Below are 21,928 nucleotides of genomic sequence, written 5' to 3'. Positions count from 1 at the left end.
AAATATAATTTAAAATTAAACATTTTTAAATAATAAAAATAGGTCAAATTCATTCAAATTAAATGTTAATTACAGTGGGTAAACCAGAAACCATGCAGGGACACAGAAGAGATATTCCTATTCTAGCTCACACATACTGTCTCTGGTGTAATATCCCAGGTGATTGCAATGTAAAAGATCAATATTTCAATTTCAGACTGCATTTTTATTCTTAGAGATTACAGAACAATCAAATACTCGATTTTCTCCATCTGCCGAGGGAAGACTTTACCAGCCTTACTGATAGCAAAATGAAAAGGTTTTAGCCTGGGTGCAAGGTGTTTGTTTTTGTGAATTATTCATTGAGATGTGTTTGTGCAAGTGAATAGCCATTTTGCTCCAATACTGAAGGGCAAATACTACAGATTGTTCAAACATAACAGAAGAGGAATTTGACATTGAGAAGTGGAAATGCGGACAAAGCCTTCAGGGTCACCTACTGATAAACAGCCCTCGTGCGTGACAGACAGAGCAACAATGTAGCCTCGCTTGTTTATTCCACAACATTTCTTATGTCTTTGATAGACTTGAAGCATGTTGTTTTTCCACGTAAATCATGTTTGCAAAGCGGGGGAAACATTACTGGATATCAAAAAAGTTAATTTTCTCACCTTTCTTTTGAGAAAGCTAGCTTTGCTACAATAAAACAAAGACAAACCAGCAAATAAGAAGGGCATACAGTAAAGTCGGCATTAAAAAGGAAGTTGCTATTGTGACGTGTAGTGCATGGCTTCTCAAACAAGGGGGAAAAAGGTCCGGACTTGATTTTGTCCATGTGAAATTGATTGGATCACTCTGGTTTGAAAGGATGTGACAGGCACACACACAAAGGGTTTCTATGTTTTATGGGAACTTTTAGGCAAATTATTTTTATAATATACAAACGGTATTACATGGCCTAATCCCAATCCCTTAACACAACCCTCAAAGAAAAAAGCATTTTTACATAATTTAGTAACATTTAACTTATCTAATTTCTACAGTTCGAGTTAATGGGCGAATCCCTTGACAGACAGCCTACCTTTTACCACGCCCATTAGTTCAACCTGCAGATACACACTTGGAGGAAAAAAGTTATGTTCCTACAAGGTCAAAAATGACTGTTATCACTATCCCTGTGGGGATATTTGGTCCCCATAAAGTCGGAGGGACTACCTGGACCAGTTCTGTTTTAACAACCACCAAGAAACTATTCAGAATATTTTAGTAACACATTCCCATACTCACATAAAACTTCTTGACGAATCCTCAAGTCTCTAAACAAGCACGAATTTGTTATTTCTTCTGGGCTTTACCACCCCCTTGTGGTAAAGGCTGCGAAACTATACCTAAAAGAACAATTTTTTGTTCATTACTTTTTTGTTTTGTTTACACACACACGCACACGTTGTTGTTGTTTTTATTTAATTTTTTATTTATCGTCATCTACAATTCACTTATCAAAAGCATCAGCTAATGAGCTGGTACCAAGAAACAAAACCTGCACATATGTTCCTCCTGTTACAACATTTGCATATACAGTTCAATCTCAGGTCAATAACTTGCATACATACTCCACATTGCACTCCAAACAACACTAATCTGAACAGCAGCTCTCTCTCTCTCTCACACACACACACACACACACACACACACACACACACACACACACACACACACACACACAGCATTTGGAAATAGCGACGCCTGATATCTGGTAAAACAGTTTAATTAAACAATACTGTATAGAAAAGCATTAAGAAAAAATTAAGTCAAACATTCGCTGTAAGTGACATCACGTACATAAACACTGCCAACGCAAAAACAAATATGAACAGATCAAGCAAAAATGGGAAAACCATATTTGGATATAAATTAAAAAAAGAAAGAAAGAAGATCCCTACTTTCTCAGGGTTACATCTGCATTACTTAAATGAGAGATGTGGGAAGCTTAAAAAGTTCAGACTGTTCCATCTAAAGGTATAATGATTTTTAAAAAATGTTATTGGGGGGGTGATATAAAAACATTTTATGGCCATGTTGAATCACACACACACAAAACAATTATGCATGTTACATCACAAAATGTTCACATAAAAAATATCTAGCAAAAGGTAAAATTTTATACTTTTTTTATTCCACCTTATATTATTAACACTGAAAAAAGCTCCAGGTAAGTATTTTCTAAGTTGGAAAATATAAGAGCTCTATGATGATGAAATTGATGTAAAAAAAAAAAAAAGTTAAAGTAAAAGGTAGCTATAAGACCTAAAAGTTATAACCTAAATGTATAACCTATAACCTTAACTAAATTTTAGAGAAGAAAATGAGTTGGGGGAATAGAAGTGAAAACCATGAGAAGGATTTCAGGAATCCATTCCAAGAGCTTTCCAACTTCATGGATTCAAAACCCTTCCTGAAAGGACATTTTCAGCATGTTTACAATGTCAGCAACATGTACCAGCAACACAACAAACACAAGCAAATGTTTAAATCCAAGCTCGGATTTGATTGGTCTACAGTAGCTGCCATTTTTGGATCTGAAATGGCGTTTGATTTTAGCTTCCCGTTCAACTAACATTCAAGTGAGATGTTCTGTCTGATCTAGAATGAGAACTTCAGTATGACCTTCTTACCTAACTTTAACACATCTTGGTATCAGTTGTAATTTTAGATGCCATGGGGTCAATCATCACAAATAAACAAACAAAAACGGCAAGGACCTATCATAGTTCAGTTTTCTCCTGGTTAAGGGGAACTTTCTTCTGAATCTCATCCTCATCTGAGGTGTATCCAGCTTCTTCAGTTTTCCGCTTGCTAGTTTTGGTGTTGTGAAGCTTGGACTTTTCCTTCTTCTTCTTATTCTTCACCTTCTTTTCCTTTTTCTGCCCGTCTTCGCTGTCTTTACCCTTCTTCTTTTTGCCCTTCTTTTTCTTCTTGTCCTCCGCGAGCGCTGCCGTGTCTCCCTTTTTTCCAACCCAACTCTCTTTAAGACAGTCTGCAGAAAGAATCAGAGATGTGTGTTTGCACAGTTCGGATCTTTATACTGACTGCCCACACTGTTATTAGCAACAAGTGATCAAATCAGAGCTGTGTGTTCGGGAAGTGATGCCTTTTTCTGGCGGTTCTATATTGGTTGCTATAGCAATGGCATAAGAGCTAGCGCAATGCCAAATTAATCATTATTCATCTTCTATAACAGGAAGCAATATGAAGACAGACAGCTAAAAATTTGTATTTTTTCTCAGTCACAATATGGTATTTTCACACAGGATTTATTCCTTATAGTACTTCGCAATGTTACTTTTTCGAATGTGTTAAATTATGTAATGATTTTATACAAATAATATATATATTATGGAAAAAATTAAGAACACTGCAATTTGGTGGAAAAGCATGGAAGCCATTCCATTCCAATGTCTATTGAATTCCAACACAGGCACACCTCATTCTACTGAATGAGGTGCTGATTAGGTGATCATCACCTGAACCAAATCTTATTTAATAAGGAAAAGTATTTATCCGTATCCTGTGCTCATCACTATCCTCTTGCAGTAGAACCAGCTGCATGGCAAAAACAGTGCTAGTAGTACCTCAAAAGTAATTGGAATCAAAAAATAATTATTGACCATGACAAAAAGTTGAAAAGGAAAGTTGAGTGAGGAAAAAAAACGGTTCAATTCTGGCTTTACTGGCAGAGGGATACAGTGAGCATCGGGTTGCTTCCATCCTTAAAATTTCAAAGACGGCGGTTCATAAGAACAAGGTCAAGCAGCAGACATTGGGGACAACAAAGTTACAAACCGGCAGAGGGCAAAACGACTCTCCACTGACCGGAATGACCGTCAACTCACTCAAAAAGCTTTTGACATTAAGTGACCTCCAAAAAGAATGGCAAAAGGCAGCTGGAGTAAAGTGCACAGTGAGGACGGTTTGAAACAGTCTCTCAGGGGCAGGGCTGAAGTCATGCAAAGCTAGAAAAAAAAACCTTCATCAATGAGGAGCAAAGAAGAGCCAGGCTGAGGTTTGCAAGAGACCATTCGGATTGGACTGTAGAGGACTGGAGTAAGGTCATCATCTCTGATGAGTCCAATTTTCAGCGTTGTCCAACACCAGGTCGTCTAATGGTTAGACAGGGGCCTGGAGAGGTCTACAAGCCACAGTGTCTCGCACCCACTGTGAAATTTGGTGGAGGATCGGTGATGATATGGGGGTGCTTCAGCAAGACTGGAATTGGGCAGATTTGTCTTTGTGAAGGATAAATTAGTAAATAAAGTGAGACATGTAATTTGATGATCAAATAGCTGAATTAAAGGTGCTATAGGCTACACGGTGGAAGACTTGGATTATCCACGTTGCTACACGAACTGGAGGCATGAAACAGTTGGCTACATTTCTGCAGTTTGATAGCTGCCAACAGAACGTAAAGATCTCCCACTTTTCATTTTACTTTCTTTTTGCATTAAGGATGCCATGGTTTAACTTCTGCTTTGGCGCTGGGAGGGGAAAATAGGGCAATCGGTTCATAGGGGCGACCAGAATATATGGCATGCCAGAAATTCATCCAACCATCTGATTGCTAAAGGTTTAATCACCTCTCGTTTCCCTCCGTACACTGCATGAACATCTCACGACAAACAACGCATGACAAAACTGAAAATCGGCCCGACAAAAACCAGTCGCACGAGTCAGAATTCAGCTCGAAATCGGATGAAGAAAAAAAAAAATTCACAGTGTATGCCCAGCTTTAGACGAGTCAAGCTGCGATACAGAATAGGACCACACGAAGACGCAAAAAAACAAAAATAAATAATTCGCTTTTAATGCATTAACACAACAAATCAAACATTATCCTTTCTGAGTGTGTTTGGAAACAATGCACATGTACTGAAACGTCTCCTTACCATAGACCTTAAAAAATACGTACATGAATGAATCAGTGATCGAGTTTGAACAGCAAGTCAAGTCACCTTTATTTATATAGAAATGAAGCTTTTTAAAATGAAGATAGTTTCAAAGCAGCTTCACAATGGTAACAGGAAAATAATGCAAACATTTCATAGAAAGTAATCTAATTAATTACATATTTAGTGTCCGCAATATATCAGACACACACACACACACACGCTTACTGTACGACTCCGGTATGTCACTGCAATTGCGCTCTTTAGGAAAAAATAAATAAATAAAAAACCCTGCAGAATACGACAGAGAGGGCTCGTGTTTTAAAGCAAAGCACACACTGGATACTGGACCACTGAACACTTTCCCAGAGTTTAACTGCTTTAAATGGCTTGATCAAAAACAGAGAAGCAGAACTGGGTTAAAGATTTAGAATGGAAATGTCCTCCTCCAAGGCTACAGGTGCTATAGATGCTCACTGTGATTGTGAAAAACTTCCTACGTCTAATCAAACAAAACATTTATTTTTAACCAATGTTGAAAACGTTGCTTATACTTAAGTCATTACTGTCACTTTTGAACAATTTAAAGGGAACATTTTAAAGACATTTTACAAAATGTTGGTAACCAAACCATTCCATTGTATGCACAAAAAAAATCCAATGCCATTGGAATGGGAACCTGAAACTGTTTGGTTACCAACATTCTTCAAAATATTTCTTCATGTGCCACAGAAGACAGAAAGTCATACATGTTTAGAACGACATGAGGGTGAGTAAGTGATGATAGAATTTTTGGGTGGACTATCCCTTTAGTTTAATGCTTCTTTGCTGAATAATTTTTTTTATTTTAATAATAAAATAAATGAATAAAAAAATCTGTTTTTTTAGTTATGGTACAAGAGGGTGCACAGGACACCAGTTGAAGCTTCAACTGTGCTCCAGTGTATGTCATTTACTATTTCTGCTCTTGTGGCCTTGAGTAACTGGCTTCCCTGAAACAATGGCTCTTAAAGCCGGTGCCAATAAAGGAGATCAAGAGTTTTAGTCTGTAAGAAGTCATAATATTATGTCTAGTGCGGTTTAACTGTTAAGTGGGTATGTGTTATGAAGTAAAACAGCTGTTATTTTCACATTACCAGCATCTTGTCCTTTCAGCACATGTTTTTCACACAGGTAAGTGGTGAGATCTTCCTCCTGGCTGCCTTTATACCAGTCTTCAATGACTTCTTCATACTGCTCTACCATCACATCACACTGAGGGAACATAACACATCTCTTACTGGGGCATATCATATCTCTCATCATGAACATATACTGCAAATATGCATTTACATACATTGTTTTATACACCATTAATATAATAATAAATAAAAAAATCTATACATATATACAAACCAGAGATAGCACAAATATATACAGTATAAACTGTACACTATATATTTTAGCATAAATATATACAGTATACACACACACACACACACACACACACACACACACACACACACACACACACACACAATTGCCAAAAGTATATGGGTTGCTCTCAGGAGCTCAGTTAAATCAAGTGTAGTACCGTGATAGGTAACCACCGGTGCAATAAGTCCATTTGTGAAATTTCCTCACTACTAAAAAAAAAAATCTACAGTCATCTATAAGTGGTAGTATAATAAACTGGAAGCAGTTAGGAACAACAGCAACTCAAAGCCAAAAATACAAGAAAAGTGTGCACAATCCTCAAGTGCAGGACAAAGGAGACAACTTGAGTAAAAAGCAAATGTGATGTCTGCACACTCATATAACTGCTCCAATTAATCACTGCAACATTTCAACCAACAGGGTCTACATGACGACGTTATATCAGTTATATCAGTGTGCAAACATCAGTTTTTTGCTTAACAACAGCAACTCAGCCATGTAAAAAAATAAAAAATAAAAATCACAGAGGAAAGAAACTCTTAATGCTTCAGCATACTAAGACATTTTGGACAATTTCCTGCTCCCAACTTTGGGGGAACAGTTTATGGATGGCCCCTTCTATGGGCTCAAAGACCCGCCCCTGATTTACATGAAACTCGAACTGCAATATTTTTACATGTGTTTTTGAAATTTTGATTCATGCTTATTTTGTTATGCTTGACTGCAATTAAATTGGCGGGAATTTGAGCCCATACCCTTCCTTTTCCAACATGCCAAAGCAAGGTCTATAAAGACACAGATGAGCGAGTTTGGTGGGAAGGAGTTTGACTGGTCTAGACTGCACAGAGTTCTGACCTCAGCCTGATAGAATACCTTTGGGATGAATTAGAGCGGAGAATACAAGCCAGGTCTATCTAGTCCAACATCAGTGCCTGACCTCACAAATGTACTTCTAGAAGAATGGGCAAATATTTCCATGAACACACTCCTAAACCTTCTGGTAAGCCTTCCCAGAAGATTTGAAGTCTGGGAAGCCCTTTTTACAACAAAGGGTGGGCCAACTCTATTAAACCCTATGGATTACGAATGAAATGTCACTATAGTTAATTTGTGTAAAGGAAGGAAGGTCCCAAACCTTTTGGCTAAATATATATAAATAAACACATATACACAGTGCTTTACAGTGGATTATTAGGAACACCATACTAATACTGTGTTTGACCCTTTCACCTTCAGAACTGCCTTAATTCTACGTGGCATTGATTCAACAAGGTACTGAAAACACTCTTTAGAAATGTTGGCCCGTATTGATAGGATAGCATCTTGCAGTTGGAGATTTGTGGGATGCACATCCAGGGCATGAAGCTCCCGTTCCACCACATGCCAAAGATGCTCTATTGGGTTGAGATCTGGTGACTGTGGGGGCCATTTTAGTACAGAAAAGTCATTGTCATGTTCAAGAAACCAATTTGAAATGATTCAAGCTTTGTGACATGGTGCATTATTCTGCTAGAAGTAACCATCAGAGGATGGGTACACGGTGGTCATAAAGGGATGGACATGGTCAGAAACAATGCTCAGGCCGTGGCATATAAACGATGCCCACTTGACACTTAGGGGCCTGAAGTGTGCCAAGAAAACATCCCCCACAACATTACACCACCACCACCAGCCTGCACAGTGGTAACGAGGCATGATGGATCCATGTTCTCATTCTGTTTACACCAAATTCTGACTCAACCATCTGAATGTCTCAACAGAAATCGAGACTCATCAGACCAGGCAACATTTTTCCAGTCTTTAACTGTCCAATTTTGGTGAGCTTGTGCAAATTGTAGCCTCTTTTTCCTATTTGTAGTGGAGATGAGTGGTACCCGGTGGGGTCTTCTGCTGTTGTAGCCCATCCGCCTCAAGGTTGTGCGAGTTGTGGCTTCAAAAATGCTTTGCTGCATACCTCGGTTGTAATGAGTGGTTATTTCAGTCAAAGTTGCTCTTCTATCAGCTTGAATCAGTCGGCCCATTCTCCTCTGACCTCTAGCATGAAAACAGGGCATTTTCGCCCACAGGACGGCCGCATACTGGATGTTTTTCCCTTTTCACACCATTCTTTGCACACCCTAAAAATGGTTGTGCGTGAAAATCCCAGTAACTGAGCAGATTGTGAAATACTCAGACCGGCCCGTCTGGCACCAAAAACCATGCCACGCTCAAAATTGCTTAAATCACCTTTCTTTCCCATTCTGACATTCAATTTGGAGTTCAGGAGATTTTCTTGACCAGGACCACATCCCTAATTGTATTGAAGCAACTGCCATGTGATTGGTTGATTAGATAATTGCATTAATGAGAAATTGAACAGGTGTTCCTAATAATCCTTAAGGTGAGTGTATGAATTTCAGAAAATTCTAAATTAATCACATTAATGACTCAACTGAATCCACTGACAACCCTAATTGTACGATCTCTCAGTCACTCACACACCTGTTTTTTGAGGTCAGCCACCTCTGCACTGGTCTCGTTCCACAGTTCGTAGGGAATATCCATGACCACCTTCACGCCTTTATTAACCAGGTTGTGTAACGTAGAGAACGTCTCAGACATACCCTGAGCAGAGAAAGAGAAATGATCAGATCTCACCAGCTATACTACAACTGCATTTACTAGATTATAAGTTAAAGAAACCTTTTGATATTACATTTATGGCATTGAAATTTAGTTTGTTCCTTCACAAAACAAACTTCACTTAAGTCTTAGTCACTCAAGATTGTTCAACAGAAGTTAATTATTGAGTAAGAGCACAAGTTGTGGTGCAAAAACATGAAGGTGTTAGAAGAGCAGGTAGTAGCAGACCTTTGCAAAGCGATTGCTGCCATCTCTCTCTTTGTGTAGATTGTACTGCATAATCCTTGAGCAAACGTTCTCCATCACCTCTATAAAACGAATATCACTGAAAAGCAAAATACGGCAATAGACGTTGCTCAATAAAACTCACATTATACACATGTTCCCTAGACCAGATGCATAATTATTTAGCTTAAGATCAGGGTTTGGATTAAAACACTTACGATTTGACATATTTGATTGGCGGTGTGCCTTTATCATCCAGGAAACGATAGTTGGTTTCAATCACTTCTTTTGTTTTGCCAGTCTCTTCAAATGCAGACTTCATCTCAATACTCACAAATTTGCACACTATACAAACATACAAACCATATTCAGATTTTAAAGACCAAAGAGGAACAGAAAGCTCCTACATCTCATCAATGAGTGCACTGCCTACTTAGATATTTTTGGTAATTAATAGGCCCACACGTTACAAACATGCAGACTAAATAGACAGCACACTAGGTTTTGATACAAAGCCAGATAGGACCGTTGAAAAGGGGAAATCTGCTGCTTTTGTTTCCCCCAATGCTTTTAATTATTTATAATAATTATTAGAAATCATTAACCATTAGATCTGTAACTGTTACTAGTACAATATATTCTAAACCACATACAATAAGATACGTAATTTATATAATAATAGCAATTACTTAAATGTTTAGACAGTTCTGCCGTTTTAAAAAATATATATAATTATAATTATCCCTTTAGATTAATAGCGGTTATGAAACAAAAAACAAAGTAGACTGCTACGTTATGGATAACGTTACATGGACCTCTGTGATAACACAGGTTATATTATGTAAAATATGTGTCTGTGATTGCATTCAGTGATTTCATCAAGCATTTAAAATTAGTATCGAAATGCACAAGAGATCATGAAAAATATTGATAAAGACAGTCTACCTTCACATTTATTAGGCAGATGCACCCACTCATCGTCCCCGGTTTTTTTAGCAGCTGCTGCGTTTACGAGAAACAACACGACGCAGGTAAAAACATTCATTTTTGTTAGTGGTAAAGATGTACAATGGGCAATACTAAAATACAGAACATGCTTATTTAACTAGCCGCTATTTCCCCTAAGCTTTGACTTCCGCTGTGGCAGGTTGACGCAGACGGTGCGCGGAGTGGACCAATCACGAACGTCGAAGTGGCAAGAGCGAGCCAATAAAAAACGTGGGCGGGATCGACGAGAGACGTTTATGTCATAATGGTTTGATGTAGTTTTGACAGAAAGTTAATTTCAATAAAGAAGAAACTGGTAAGTTTTCTTAAATGTAATAGAAATTACTCTTATACAGGTCAGGTTCTAGAACAAAACAATTGATCAAAAATCCAATCTAAATGAAATGATAAAAGCAGCGGAGTATTTGTGAAATAGGCAACCACTAGAGGGCACTACACTCCACATAATTAGATTTCACATAAATTAGCATGTCACGTTTACCAGTTAGTGTTACTACAGTGGCAGTGTTTGCTAATTTCACCCCTGACAAAGACCCTCAGGAACATGTGTCCAACGTGATTTGCAGAGGATGTCAGCTTCATTCATTTATCCTATTCCACCTACAAATGCTAATAAATATGTATGATAAAATGTTCTCATTTAAGGACATTAACAATAACATTAACAAGACACAATAAACAAGTTTAGTATTGTGTTGGGTGGCCAAAAAGTCTAGTCCATAAAAGGGTGAAAGAGAGAGAACCACTGTCCTACATTAAAGAGTTTTAGAGGCATGAAAGGTTTTATACATGTATTTTGCACATGCTAAAAACACAAGGTGTACACGTCTAAACTCACCTCACTGACTGAATGTGCTGATTAATAAATGTAATTAAAACGCAAGGCAAAAGTCATCACATTTATCTAAAGGTGCAGTGCCAATTTGACACATGGATCTACTTGTTTTGTTAATAATAAAACTCTGGCCTTACTTTACTGCACATCTTACAGCCGGGAAAGAGTATCGACATTTATAGCTTGTCAGGAAATGGCATGAAACCAAAGACACCACCAGGGTTATTTAGCTTTATTGAATCTGCATATTCGGCATTCCCTTGAGTTCAGTTTCTGGCTGTCAGAACTACTTTTTATCTTCATTGTATGTTCACACATTTTCAAGGAAAAGTAGAAACTGGTAAGAACCATACAAGAGGAGCATGTATTTCATTCAAGTGTTTACATAAGCATTTACAGCGCCTTGGCAAAAGTAATCAGGCCTTGACCGATTCTGTCATGTTACTGGATTACACAATCACATGTGACGTTGTTTTGCTATGTTCAATCCCTAATATTTTGGAAGCTTTTGCAGCTATGACAGCATCACCCAGAAATGTTTAAATACTGTCATTGTAAGATACTCATCTTTTCGTTGAATTTATCTTTATTTCATGCCAATGAATATCATGTCATCAAATAGTCTGCAAACTTCTCATTTAAAAAAAAATTCTGCCCCCCCCAAAACACACACTTTATTCCTATTACCCAACATAAAACAATAACCAACTTTTAAATCCAAGTATCAACAATGTCATATTTATAACTCGATAAAATATCAGAACTGGTTAAATGACTGAATATTTTTGCAAGGCACTGTACATGGTTCATAAGCATTCATCATCGCAGAGCAGGGGGATGTCTTATTTGATGCATCTCCCCCATACCTGATTATTATAATATACTAATTAATATTCACATAGAGTAAAAAGTAAGCAGTCAAAGAAAAAAACACAAAAAAATCAGCTCCAAAAACTTTATAATAGTATAATCTATAAATAATGTCTGTCTAGACTAAAACAGTCTTGAAATTAAATCATTTGTACATGCTATTCAAAATACAAAAATAAGATTTCAGTCATGTTAGATTCTAGCATAACTTCAGCCCTCCGGGTGCATAACACAAGTAACGTCACACTATGATGTGCACGTATCATAGCATTAAAGTGAGAGCGCCAACGGCTCACTGATCAGTTACTGAGAAGAAAAAATGTCAAACCTGTTCCACCAAGAGCATCATGTCCTTAAACATACACTGTAAGTCCATATCAGATGTGTTTCTTCCTCAGGTACACTTTCCAATGAGAACGTTCTATGAAAATGAATTACAACAACTGACAATGCTTCCATTTCTGTGTATTGACTGGTGTGGTTAAGGGTCAACATGAAATGGCACACACAAACTATTTGTCTTATTTTTGAGTGAAATAGGATATTCATAAGTATAGGATAATAAGTCCACCTTTCCCAAAAGCGATCAATTATTGGCTACTATTGGCACAACATTTTTCGCATTTTAACTTTAACCCACATTAAATTACTGCACTAACAATTCTATAATAAAATGTTAGAACAGCTAATTCATTATAATATCCTGCACAGTCTGTGTGACATCCGCCAAAAAGACAAGTCGTTTTAGAGGCGGAGCAGCATACTACATTTTGATGAAATATTATAAAGACAAATATTTTTATCTTTGGAATAACGTGCATTGATGCATCATATACAATACAACCAGAAATATGTATAAGAAAATAAATGATACATTTTTGACTTCATGTTAACATTTAAGTTTACCCAAAACTGGTTAAGTTTGGGTCACTTTGACCTGGAGAGGATTTTCTTTTTCTCGAAAAATGTTAATGTTATTGCATTGGATTTAACTTCGCTCACGCAGGGTAGTATAACTACTTCCCAAAAATGTTGGGATAATTTTAGTACTTTTTGTGATTTATTTCCCCCCACCTTGTTACACTTGAGGTGTTCCGAGTCAAAAATGACTGGTGTACAAAAAAATTGCTTATACATTTCGTCATGCTATATTACCACCAAATATTGGATTCAATCTTTTTGTCAACTTGTATTCTTTCAATTAGGACAGGTTTTGTATTTCTAGTATATAAGCCTCATTGATCTGAGCTTATACACCTTCATTTTTTGAGTGAAAAAAGCAGTATGTTTGATTTGAAATGCTTTTATATTGTACAAAATAGAACAAAGCCACACTTGTGGTGTTCCCAGTCAAAAATGACCACAAAAAAATAGCTTATAAATCTCTCGTTATGCTATATTATCACCAAATATTGGGTTCAATCTTTTTGTCAACTTGTATTCTTTGAATTAGAATAGGTTTTGTATTTATTTTTGAAACCAACTGATTGTAGGCCTCATTAAAATAAAAAAATACATCAAAATAATAATCACGCAGGTTTGTACAGAGCCACTATAGGGAATGTGGTGGAGGGACAAAAATATGAGATGGGAGAAAATATAACAAGTCAAAGCTTTTGTGTTGCCTTGCAAAATGTTTGCGTTCCCCAGGGAAAATGCACAAGCATTGCAAAATCATTTTTCCTCCCATCTAACTTTTTTTTCTTCACCGTGTCCCTTCAGGGGCTCAGTAGGTTTGGAACGACATTGACACTTATGCTATGATGTAATGAATACACAAAAATGCATCCTGGCCTGCGTTTGTCTGCTCTGCGGATTATGGCACTTTTCTGTCCCTTCTGAATCTTTGTCGTCCATCGTTTCATTTACTCATCCCATCTACTTGTGACTTTCGATTTGGTTAAATCTCAGAGAGAAATGAAAAATATTGCAGCAGCAAACAAAAGAACAAACAAGAATCAGTTGTTGTTAAGGTAATAGTTATTGATATCATCACTGGTTATTGTTATTATCAAAGTGCTGTACAGTATAGACTAGCAATACTATAGCTGCGTGGTCACCGAATCGTCCTGTTCCGTTACCCAGCGGGACGAGTCTGGCGTTTGTCCGCCACAGGGCCCGACCAATCCCTGGAACACGTCCTCATTTGAGTCCAGGAGGTGGGAGCTGGAAGCGGAGAAACTGGAAGCACAGTGCAGGGAAGAAGGTGGGGACAGGGGTCCTAATGTCAGTAAAACATCCCTCCCGTTAACTCTCTGTCTGTTGGTTGTCATGGCAACACTGTCGCCCTCACTTAAAGCGGCCACGTCCACCTGATTAAGGTTGGTCTCGCTGCGGGTGACTGGACCATCGCCTCTGGTGAAGCCCAAGTCCTGCCAAGCCCCCGGCGGGTGAAGCAATCCATCTGAGATAGTGTAGGTTGCAGCAGTAACACCTGCGGGCTGCGGAAGGTGGCTCCCCATGCGTGAAAACAGCAGCCCGAGTCGTCTGAAGGAGTTCTTCTTGGAGCTAGAGAAGCGTGAAAAGCGCCTCCAAGTCCGTGAAAGTGCAGGTCTAGCTGGAGCCACTGAGGACAGGGAAGAGGAGGGCGAGGGATTCTTCCTCAGTCCGTTGATCTTTGGTTTACCTTCCCTGTACGCAGACGATGCTGCCGCTGCCGCCGTCGCGGCGTCGACCTCCATTCCGGAGATGGAGTGAAAAAGCGCAGAGACTCCGTACGACGGATCTGAAGGCGTAATGGTTTTGAAAGAGACGCCCTTGGCCCCGATGCTGCTCCCATCGCTGTGGTGACAGGCCTCGCCGTCGTCGCTGACCTCGTCTCGAAGCGTGGCCTCGCTGCTAGAGGAATAGTTCCGCCGGGGCGGCTTTCGGTTGCCGAGAAGGTCCAAAACTTCGTAGCGAAAGCTGGAAATGTCCTGTTTCAGCTCCTACAGCAGAGTATTACAGAATTAAGTGATGCGTTTGAAAAAGCGCAACAGAATGTATGCATGACGAAACTAGTCAGAACATATTCAATGTTACAATTCTGATGTAGGCTACTGTTTTAAGAAACCAGATTTCAAACCTGTAAGATTTCATTGCAGGTCGATGAAGAAAACTAAAAATTAAGGCACTGTCTGTGAAATCTATGAAATTATGGTAAAAAAAAAAAGATATATAATATATATATAAAATGAGAGCCAACTAATTTTTACATTTTGTGCCATTTAAAAGTTGAAATAGGTAAACATCCAAGTTAATTGTACTTAAAAAATTAAGTACATTTTTTTTCTTAACAGTGAATTTTTACCTCACTAAACTCCTAATTTACTGCTTATAGACCAATTTTGAGTCCGTCAATGTTGCGTCATTTGCAGCTGCACCACTGTGGTGGCAGAAAAACTGTGAAAACTGGTGGTGGAAAATGGACCAAATCCACATGGATTAAGTCAAATCAACTTTATTTATATTATAGCGCTTTTACAATGATGAATGTTTCAAAGCAGCTTCACAGTGATGAACAGGAAAATAATGCAACAAAATATGATACGGCTACAGCCGCTCTGGTGAAAACGGTGATGTCATCAGCTCATTAATTTGATCATACAGCGACAGTGTGGGCAGATCAGTGATATAGTTGATAGTTAATTTAGTAATTCATTTTATTAGAATATTTAGTTGAAAATATTTAAATGGACTGCATTTATATTATTAATTTAGGGCTCAGAATTTGAGGATATAAATCCACAAGGAAAGGAAAAAAAAATAAAAGACAGAATACTCCTTTTTAAGAGTTTATATCTTGCACTTCTGATATTTCTTCATAGAATTTTAAAGTATAAACTTTTTTTATACTTACATTTTTTTAAAATATAGACATGAAATTACCTTTTTACGGTTTCATTACGTGGCTTCTATAGATTATTACTGCAGAACTGTAATTTTCTGCCACCAGGTAGGCTCCTCCCACAAAACATGTCATCGATGTTTGCCAAGGAATGTACTGTTACTGTTCACCAATTAACAGGTTTATTTAACAGTATTTTACAGTAAAATTATATAAATTGTCCCTTTAGATTATAGTTCATCACTGTATAAGGAAGTTTTTATCAACTGTGCTAGTGTAACAAAAATGTTTGTTACATGGTTATTCGGTAAAGTAATAAGAATTAAATAGGCTACAAAAGAAGATGCCCAGATTTTCTAGAAACACTGTGGCCTCTGAAGACTGAGGCAGTTTTTTGTGGCGTTTTATTGTGGCAGTGTTTTTGTCAGTAAGAATGCATTTCCTGATTTTAATGCAAGATTAATAGAAAGCAGTCAGTTTCAGAAGCACCTTAAAATTCTCCTCTGTCAGCCCTTCGCTTGTCTTAGCGTTGCGGATCATGGACGCCACGTACCTCTTCACTAGATTACGGATGACCTCCTGAGGGTTTGAAGGAGAAAAAGAGAAAGCAAGCAATCAGACAGAACTCCCTAATCTTGTTAATCTGAAAATGTACAGCTGGATCCTTGGTGTGACAGTGCAAGGAAAAAGAGAGACGGGGAAAACAAAGCCAGAGGCAAAGCGATGTAATGCAATTACATGCACAATGTTTGTATTCTCACATGTGTGTGTAATTGCAGCGCTTTATCTGCTGGCATACCTGATAATGCTGATTCTGTATCAGCCTGTCAGCATGCTTTTCCTGAAAGAAGAAACACATATTCATACTGTAATTATGCAAGGTAATTAAGCTCATTGATTAATCAAACACATGGCACTTTTTTATTTGTTTGTTGGATAATTATTCAATTAAATTCCAGGGTCATTCACAAAAATCTTTGTGGCATTTGTGGGCTATGTGTTCCCATCACTTATGAATGATATTAACAGGGCACTAAAGTTTTAATTAATTACAATATAATGGGCCAGATTTACAAACAGCGTGTACTGGCAAAACCCTCTTTTGGCATTAAAAAACTACTGTCAGGATTTACTAAAGACATGCAGTGAAAAATTAGTGTGGGCAGAGTTATTATTGTGGCTGAACGTATTGCATTTGCATTTGTAGGAGTTTCCCTTTCAGATGCAAAATGAATGGGAGGAGTGTATATACATTATTCGCGCAAGGTGATTTACTAAGGTTTGCACTTGTCAATTTTTCTGTATTTGCACCAATATTTACCACCCAAAAAAGCACGTCTTAAACCAAGACACTATTTTGGTGGATTGCTTTGGAAATGATCCGGCTGCATCTGTGTTCTTTAATTCGAGCGTTGTCAGTAAATCACGAGCAGAACTTTCCACTCCTTATGGTGCTTTTTTTGGAATTTCGCACTCACGCTAATATGTGCTGTTTTGTAAATCTGGCTCAATGAATCTGAATCCAATAAATTCATTATATACAATTTAGTGTAGGTTACTGATTACATATGCATGTTCACATTATTAAAATTGAATGGCATTAAATAATTAACAATACATTTACCATAATTTTCTGCATATTGTTTTCCCCTGTACTTTCTGTCTAACAACTGTACCATAGTTAGTCGTTTCCCTACTGTAATTTTGATTGTGACATCCAATTTAGGGTGTTGACACCATTAAAGAATATACCATTAAAAGTTTCTTTATTAAAAAATTTGTTTCTGTATCCACTATGTTTGCATCTATACTGGCCTAGATAATATTACAAACCCGATTCCTAAGTTGGGACACTGTACAAATTGTAAATAAAAAAGGAATGCAATAATTTACAAATAAACGAATATTTAATTCACAATAGAATATAGATAACATATCAAATGTTGAAAGTGAGACATTTTGAATTGTCATACCATTATTGGCTCATTTTGGATTTCATGATAGCTACACATTTCAAAAAAGTTGTGACAGGCAGCAATAAGAGGCCAGAAAAGTTAAAGGTGAACTATGTAGTATTTTTGCAGTAAAATATCCAAAAACCACTAGGCCGGTGTTATATATTTTGTTCAGTTGAGTACCTACAATATCCCAGAATTTTCCAACTATTTGTAAATTGTGAGAAAATTGCTATTTTAACTGAGGACAGGGACGTTTCAGCATTGCGTTTCTTGAAGAACATATGCTCCCACCCAGACGTCGTCTCTTTCAGGGAAGACCTTGCAATTTCCAACATGACAATGTCAGACCACATACTGCATCAATTACAACATAATGACTGCGCTAAAGAAGGGTTCGGTACTGAAATGGCCAGCCTGCAGTCCAGATCTTTAACCCATAGAAAACATTTGGTGCATCATAAAGAGGAAGATGTGACAAAGAAGACCCAAGACAGTTGAGCAACTAGAAGCCTATATTAGACAAGAATGGGACAACATTTATTTTCCTAACCTTGAGCAACTTGTCTCCTCAGTCCCCAGATGTTTGCAGATTTTTATAAAAAGGGGATGCCAAACATGGCCTTATACCAACTTTTTTGAGATGTGTTGATGCCATGAACTTAATGAAAAAATTGTATTTTCCCCCTAAAATGATACATTTTCTCAGGTTAAACATTTAATATGTCATCTACGTTGTATTCTGATAAAATACTGAAATGTAAAACTTCCGCGTCATGGCATTTTGTTTTGATTCCCAATTTGTACAATGGCCCAAATTTTTGGGAATCGGGTTTGTAAATTTGCACTGCAGTTAGCATATTTTTTAGCAGAGGTTGAAAAACATACACTGCTATTGAAAAGTTTTGCTGACTGTAAGATTTTTTAAGGCAGCAAGTAAGAGATTCGAAAGAAGTCTCTTCCTATTTTCCAGCTCACCAATGTTGCATTAATTTGATTAAATATACAATAAAAACACTGATAATGTGAAATAGCAACCCGTTCTCACTCCCAAGGTGTCAAAATCCGAAGCATGGTCAAGTGCCTTCTGCGTCACAATGAAGACGCTAAAGGTGCCCTTTGGCGTCATTTTTCGACGTGATGGGTGCTCCATTCATTTCAATAAGAAACCTTTGGCGTCATACACAGACGCACTGGGTATGGGAATGTTATCGTCATGGTGAAATTTATTTTTTGATTTTTTTTATTGAAATTTTGTATTGGTTTATAATTTTGCCATTATGACATGTTGGAGTGTGCTTCTCAATTAAATCAGCAAGCATAATTTCATTTACATTTATTTTATTTACACTATTTAGATACGTTTTAACATGTAACCCAGCCCCACCCCATCCCTAAACCTACCCATTTGTGTGAACATGATATAAAACACAGGATATAACATACGACTGCATCCACGAGTTAAGTTAAATAATCCAAGTTTTCCGAGGCCAAACAATTGATTTGCATGAAGAAAATCCCCCAAAAGCGATCAGCATCTCCATCCACTGAAGATCATGAACACATCCAATTTCAAATATCGCCTCCCGTTACGTCAGATTTCATAGTGAAATTGCATTGGCTCTCGTATGTCTTGAGACCAATTGCGTCATTACGTCAGCATTGATTGTAAAATGTCATTGGCTCTCCTTTGTCTTGTGACTGATCGCGTCATGCTCAGGAGTCTTTTGAATTATTTGAATGAATTAGGAATGAGTTTGTTCACGGGGCAGCGGGATCATCATTTCAGCGATTAAAACATCAAGATCAACTCTGTTCTTCACATGAAGACATCAGTATGACTTCAGAAGACTTGGAATGCAGCATGAGCTAATACTTTTATATAGTTTTGGTCAGTTTTTGCAATAAATACTTGTGACTGTACATGTATTTGCCTGTTTTGTGTTTTATATTGTTTAGATGTGGGTAGGTTTAGGGTAGGAGTTGGGTTAGTTGCTCCAAAATATAAAAGTAGCCGTTAAATATTAATAAAATCATGTCTGCTTTTCCAAACGCAAAGAATTAAATGCGTCTGTGTATGACGCCTAAGGTTTCTCATTGAAATGAATGGAGCACCCAGCGCGTCAAAAAATGACGCCAAAGGGCACCTTTAGCGTCTTCATTGTGACGCGGAAGGCACTTGACCATGCTTCGGATTTTGAAGCCTTGGGAGTGAGAACGGGTTGGAAATATTATTCCTGTGATGGCAAAGCTGAATTTTCAGCATTGTTCCTCCAGTCTTCAGTATCCTTCTAAAATCATTTGAGTATGCTGATTTGATGCTCAATAAACATTTATGATTATTATAAATGTTGAATACTGTTGTAATGATTAATATTTCCTTGATGTTCATGAAAGTTCACAAGAGCATCATTTATCTGAAATAAAAAAAAAATGTTTTGTAACACTAAAAATGTATTTACTGTCACTTGTAATGCATCCTTGCTGAATGAAAGTTTTTTTAAAAATCATACGGACCCCAAACCTTTAGAGTAGTGTACATGCTGAACTGATAGATGGTAAAAATGACAGTTTGACACATTCAGGCTGCTGCATATTTTAACAAAAAAAAAGTTGGATAGTAAAAAGATTGAGTAACGCAAACAAAGAAACAATCTTGGGTTTATATCAACACTTTCCAACAATGAGGGAATCCATCAAAATTTCCAAATGCTATTTAAATGTAAATTCTCATGTGCAACCCTACAAAGCTTTTGCACTGTATTGATATGAATTAGTCCAGCAGATGCATTTCCAGTTGGATACCAGGACAAAATTTGATGCACATGCAGAAAAAAAGCAGTCTGATATTGCGGTATGAGCTGTGAAAAATATTTAATATTCTTATCAGATATTGCAGGAAAGCTGCTCTACTCTTAGCTCTACATGTAGGCAGCTTTATATAATGATCAAGGTTGGATCCCAGCACAGTAATGCCAGCAAACATGTGGGAGAGAGTTTTGAGTGAGTGTGCTTTGGTTGTGTGTGTGTGTGTGTGTGTGTGGGGGGGGGGGGGGGGGGGGGGGGGCTGGTAATCCCTACATTATGGGGACAAAATGTCCCCACAAAGATGACAATATTCTAAATCCTTGTCCTTGTGGGGACATTTTTTGGTCCCCAGGAGGAAAACATGTTCCCTGTGATGGGTAGGTTTAGGGGCAGGGGCAGTGTAGGGGGATAGCAAATACACTTTGTATAAAATCCATTACGCCTATGTAAAGTCCCCATAAAACCTGGAAACACTTTGTATAAAATCCATTACGCCTATGGAAAGTCCCCATAAAACCTGGAAACACTACGTGTGTGTGTGTGTGTGTGTGTGTGTGTGTGTGTGTGTGTGTGTGTGTGTGTGTGTGTGTGTGTGTGTGTGTGTGTGTGTGTGTGTGTGTGTGTGTATGACAGTGTGAAGAGAAAGAGAAAGAGTGCATGAGCATCTGTATTGATGCAGACCAATAAAGGCCGTGCAGAGAGATGGATTTGTAATAAAAGTGCGTCAGGTGGAACAAGATAGGTTATATTGGAAACAGAGATGACGAGAGTCCCGAGCGTTTCGAGGGGAGTTGCACAGCAACACAGGAGGTTAAACTCCAGACAGACTTGGGCCATGTTACACCTTATTACATCATCAAAGGAGACATAGAAACTTGTTGAATAAAAGAATCTTCCTTCATAGAAGTTTAATTAATTCATGAAACTCCACTCCACTGATTCAATTGAAATGAAATTTGCTACCCATCAGGCCATTCTGAATGAAAGCAGTATTTGAAGTTTGGGGGAAGGGGGCTGAAAAGCTGATTGTGATGTCAAAAAAATAGCAAAGACCTGTCTCATGAATATTAATTAGCTCATGCTGACGTTGCTAGGTAACCTTCCCAGTTATCTAACTTAATTAATATTCATGCACCAAGCCTTAGCCATATTAGTACAGATAAATGGGTATTTCACATAAAATGCAGCTGACCTGCAGTGTGGCATGCTACGGAGGCCCTGAAGGGATACGGTAGAAGAAAAAAAGATGAGTGAAGTAAAATAATATGAGATGGAGGACAAATTATTTGTCAATACTTTTGCGTTTGCTCACAAATGTTTTGCGTTCCCCCAAGGAACGTTGCTTTCCCCCACAAAACCTTTTCAGCTCTTTGCGAGCAAATGCAAAGTTTCTCGGCGAAACGCGAAGGTTTTGCGAGCGAAAGCAAAGTTTCTGATGGAA

The 21,928-nt window shown here is 37.8% G+C and overlaps 2 protein-coding genes across 8 annotated transcripts in view; both read right to left on the bottom strand.

Moving 5' to 3' along the window:
- Positions 1–1,433: 1,433 nt before the first annotated feature.
- cnpy3 (canopy FGF signaling regulator 3) lies at positions 1,434–10,347 on the bottom strand. The gene is made up of 6 exons (XM_067442070.1): positions 10,131–10,347; positions 9,404–9,530; positions 9,189–9,285; positions 8,820–8,942; positions 6,059–6,176; positions 1,434–3,016 (listed from the first exon to the last, which is right to left on the bottom strand). Exons 1-6 carry the CDS (start codon positions 10,228–10,230, stop codon positions 2,745–2,747), a joined length of 837 nt encoding a protein of 278 aa, XP_067298171.1. The 5' UTR covers positions 10,231–10,347; the 3' UTR covers positions 1,434–2,744.
- An 898-nt stretch (positions 10,348–11,245) lies between these two features.
- Positions 11,246–21,928, bottom strand: part of trpc5a (transient receptor potential cation channel, subfamily C, member 5a) — a 137,214-nt gene continuing 126,531 nt past the window's right edge. For all 7 annotated transcript variants that reach the window (XM_067442065.1, XM_067442066.1, XM_067442061.1 and 4 more), the window contains 3 exons: positions 16,524–16,565; positions 16,214–16,303; positions 11,246–14,825 (listed from right to left, as the gene is read on the bottom strand). In XM_067442065.1, the coding sequence (XP_067298166.1) occupies positions 13,941–14,825; positions 16,214–16,303; positions 16,524–16,565 (1,017 nt within the window). In that variant the 3' untranslated portion in view covers positions 11,246–13,940. The remainder of the gene's footprint in view (positions 14,826–16,213; positions 16,304–16,523; positions 16,566–21,928) is intronic.

Source organism: Pseudorasbora parva, chromosome 4 (assembly GCF_024679245.1).
Source record: "Pseudorasbora parva isolate DD20220531a chromosome 4, ASM2467924v1, whole genome shotgun sequence".
In the NCBI taxonomy this organism is placed as follows: Eukaryota; Metazoa; Chordata; class Actinopteri; order Cypriniformes; family Gobionidae; genus Pseudorasbora; species Pseudorasbora parva.
The sequence above is the reverse complement of the archived record's forward strand: the minus strand, read 5'-3'. Positions and strand labels throughout refer to the sequence as shown.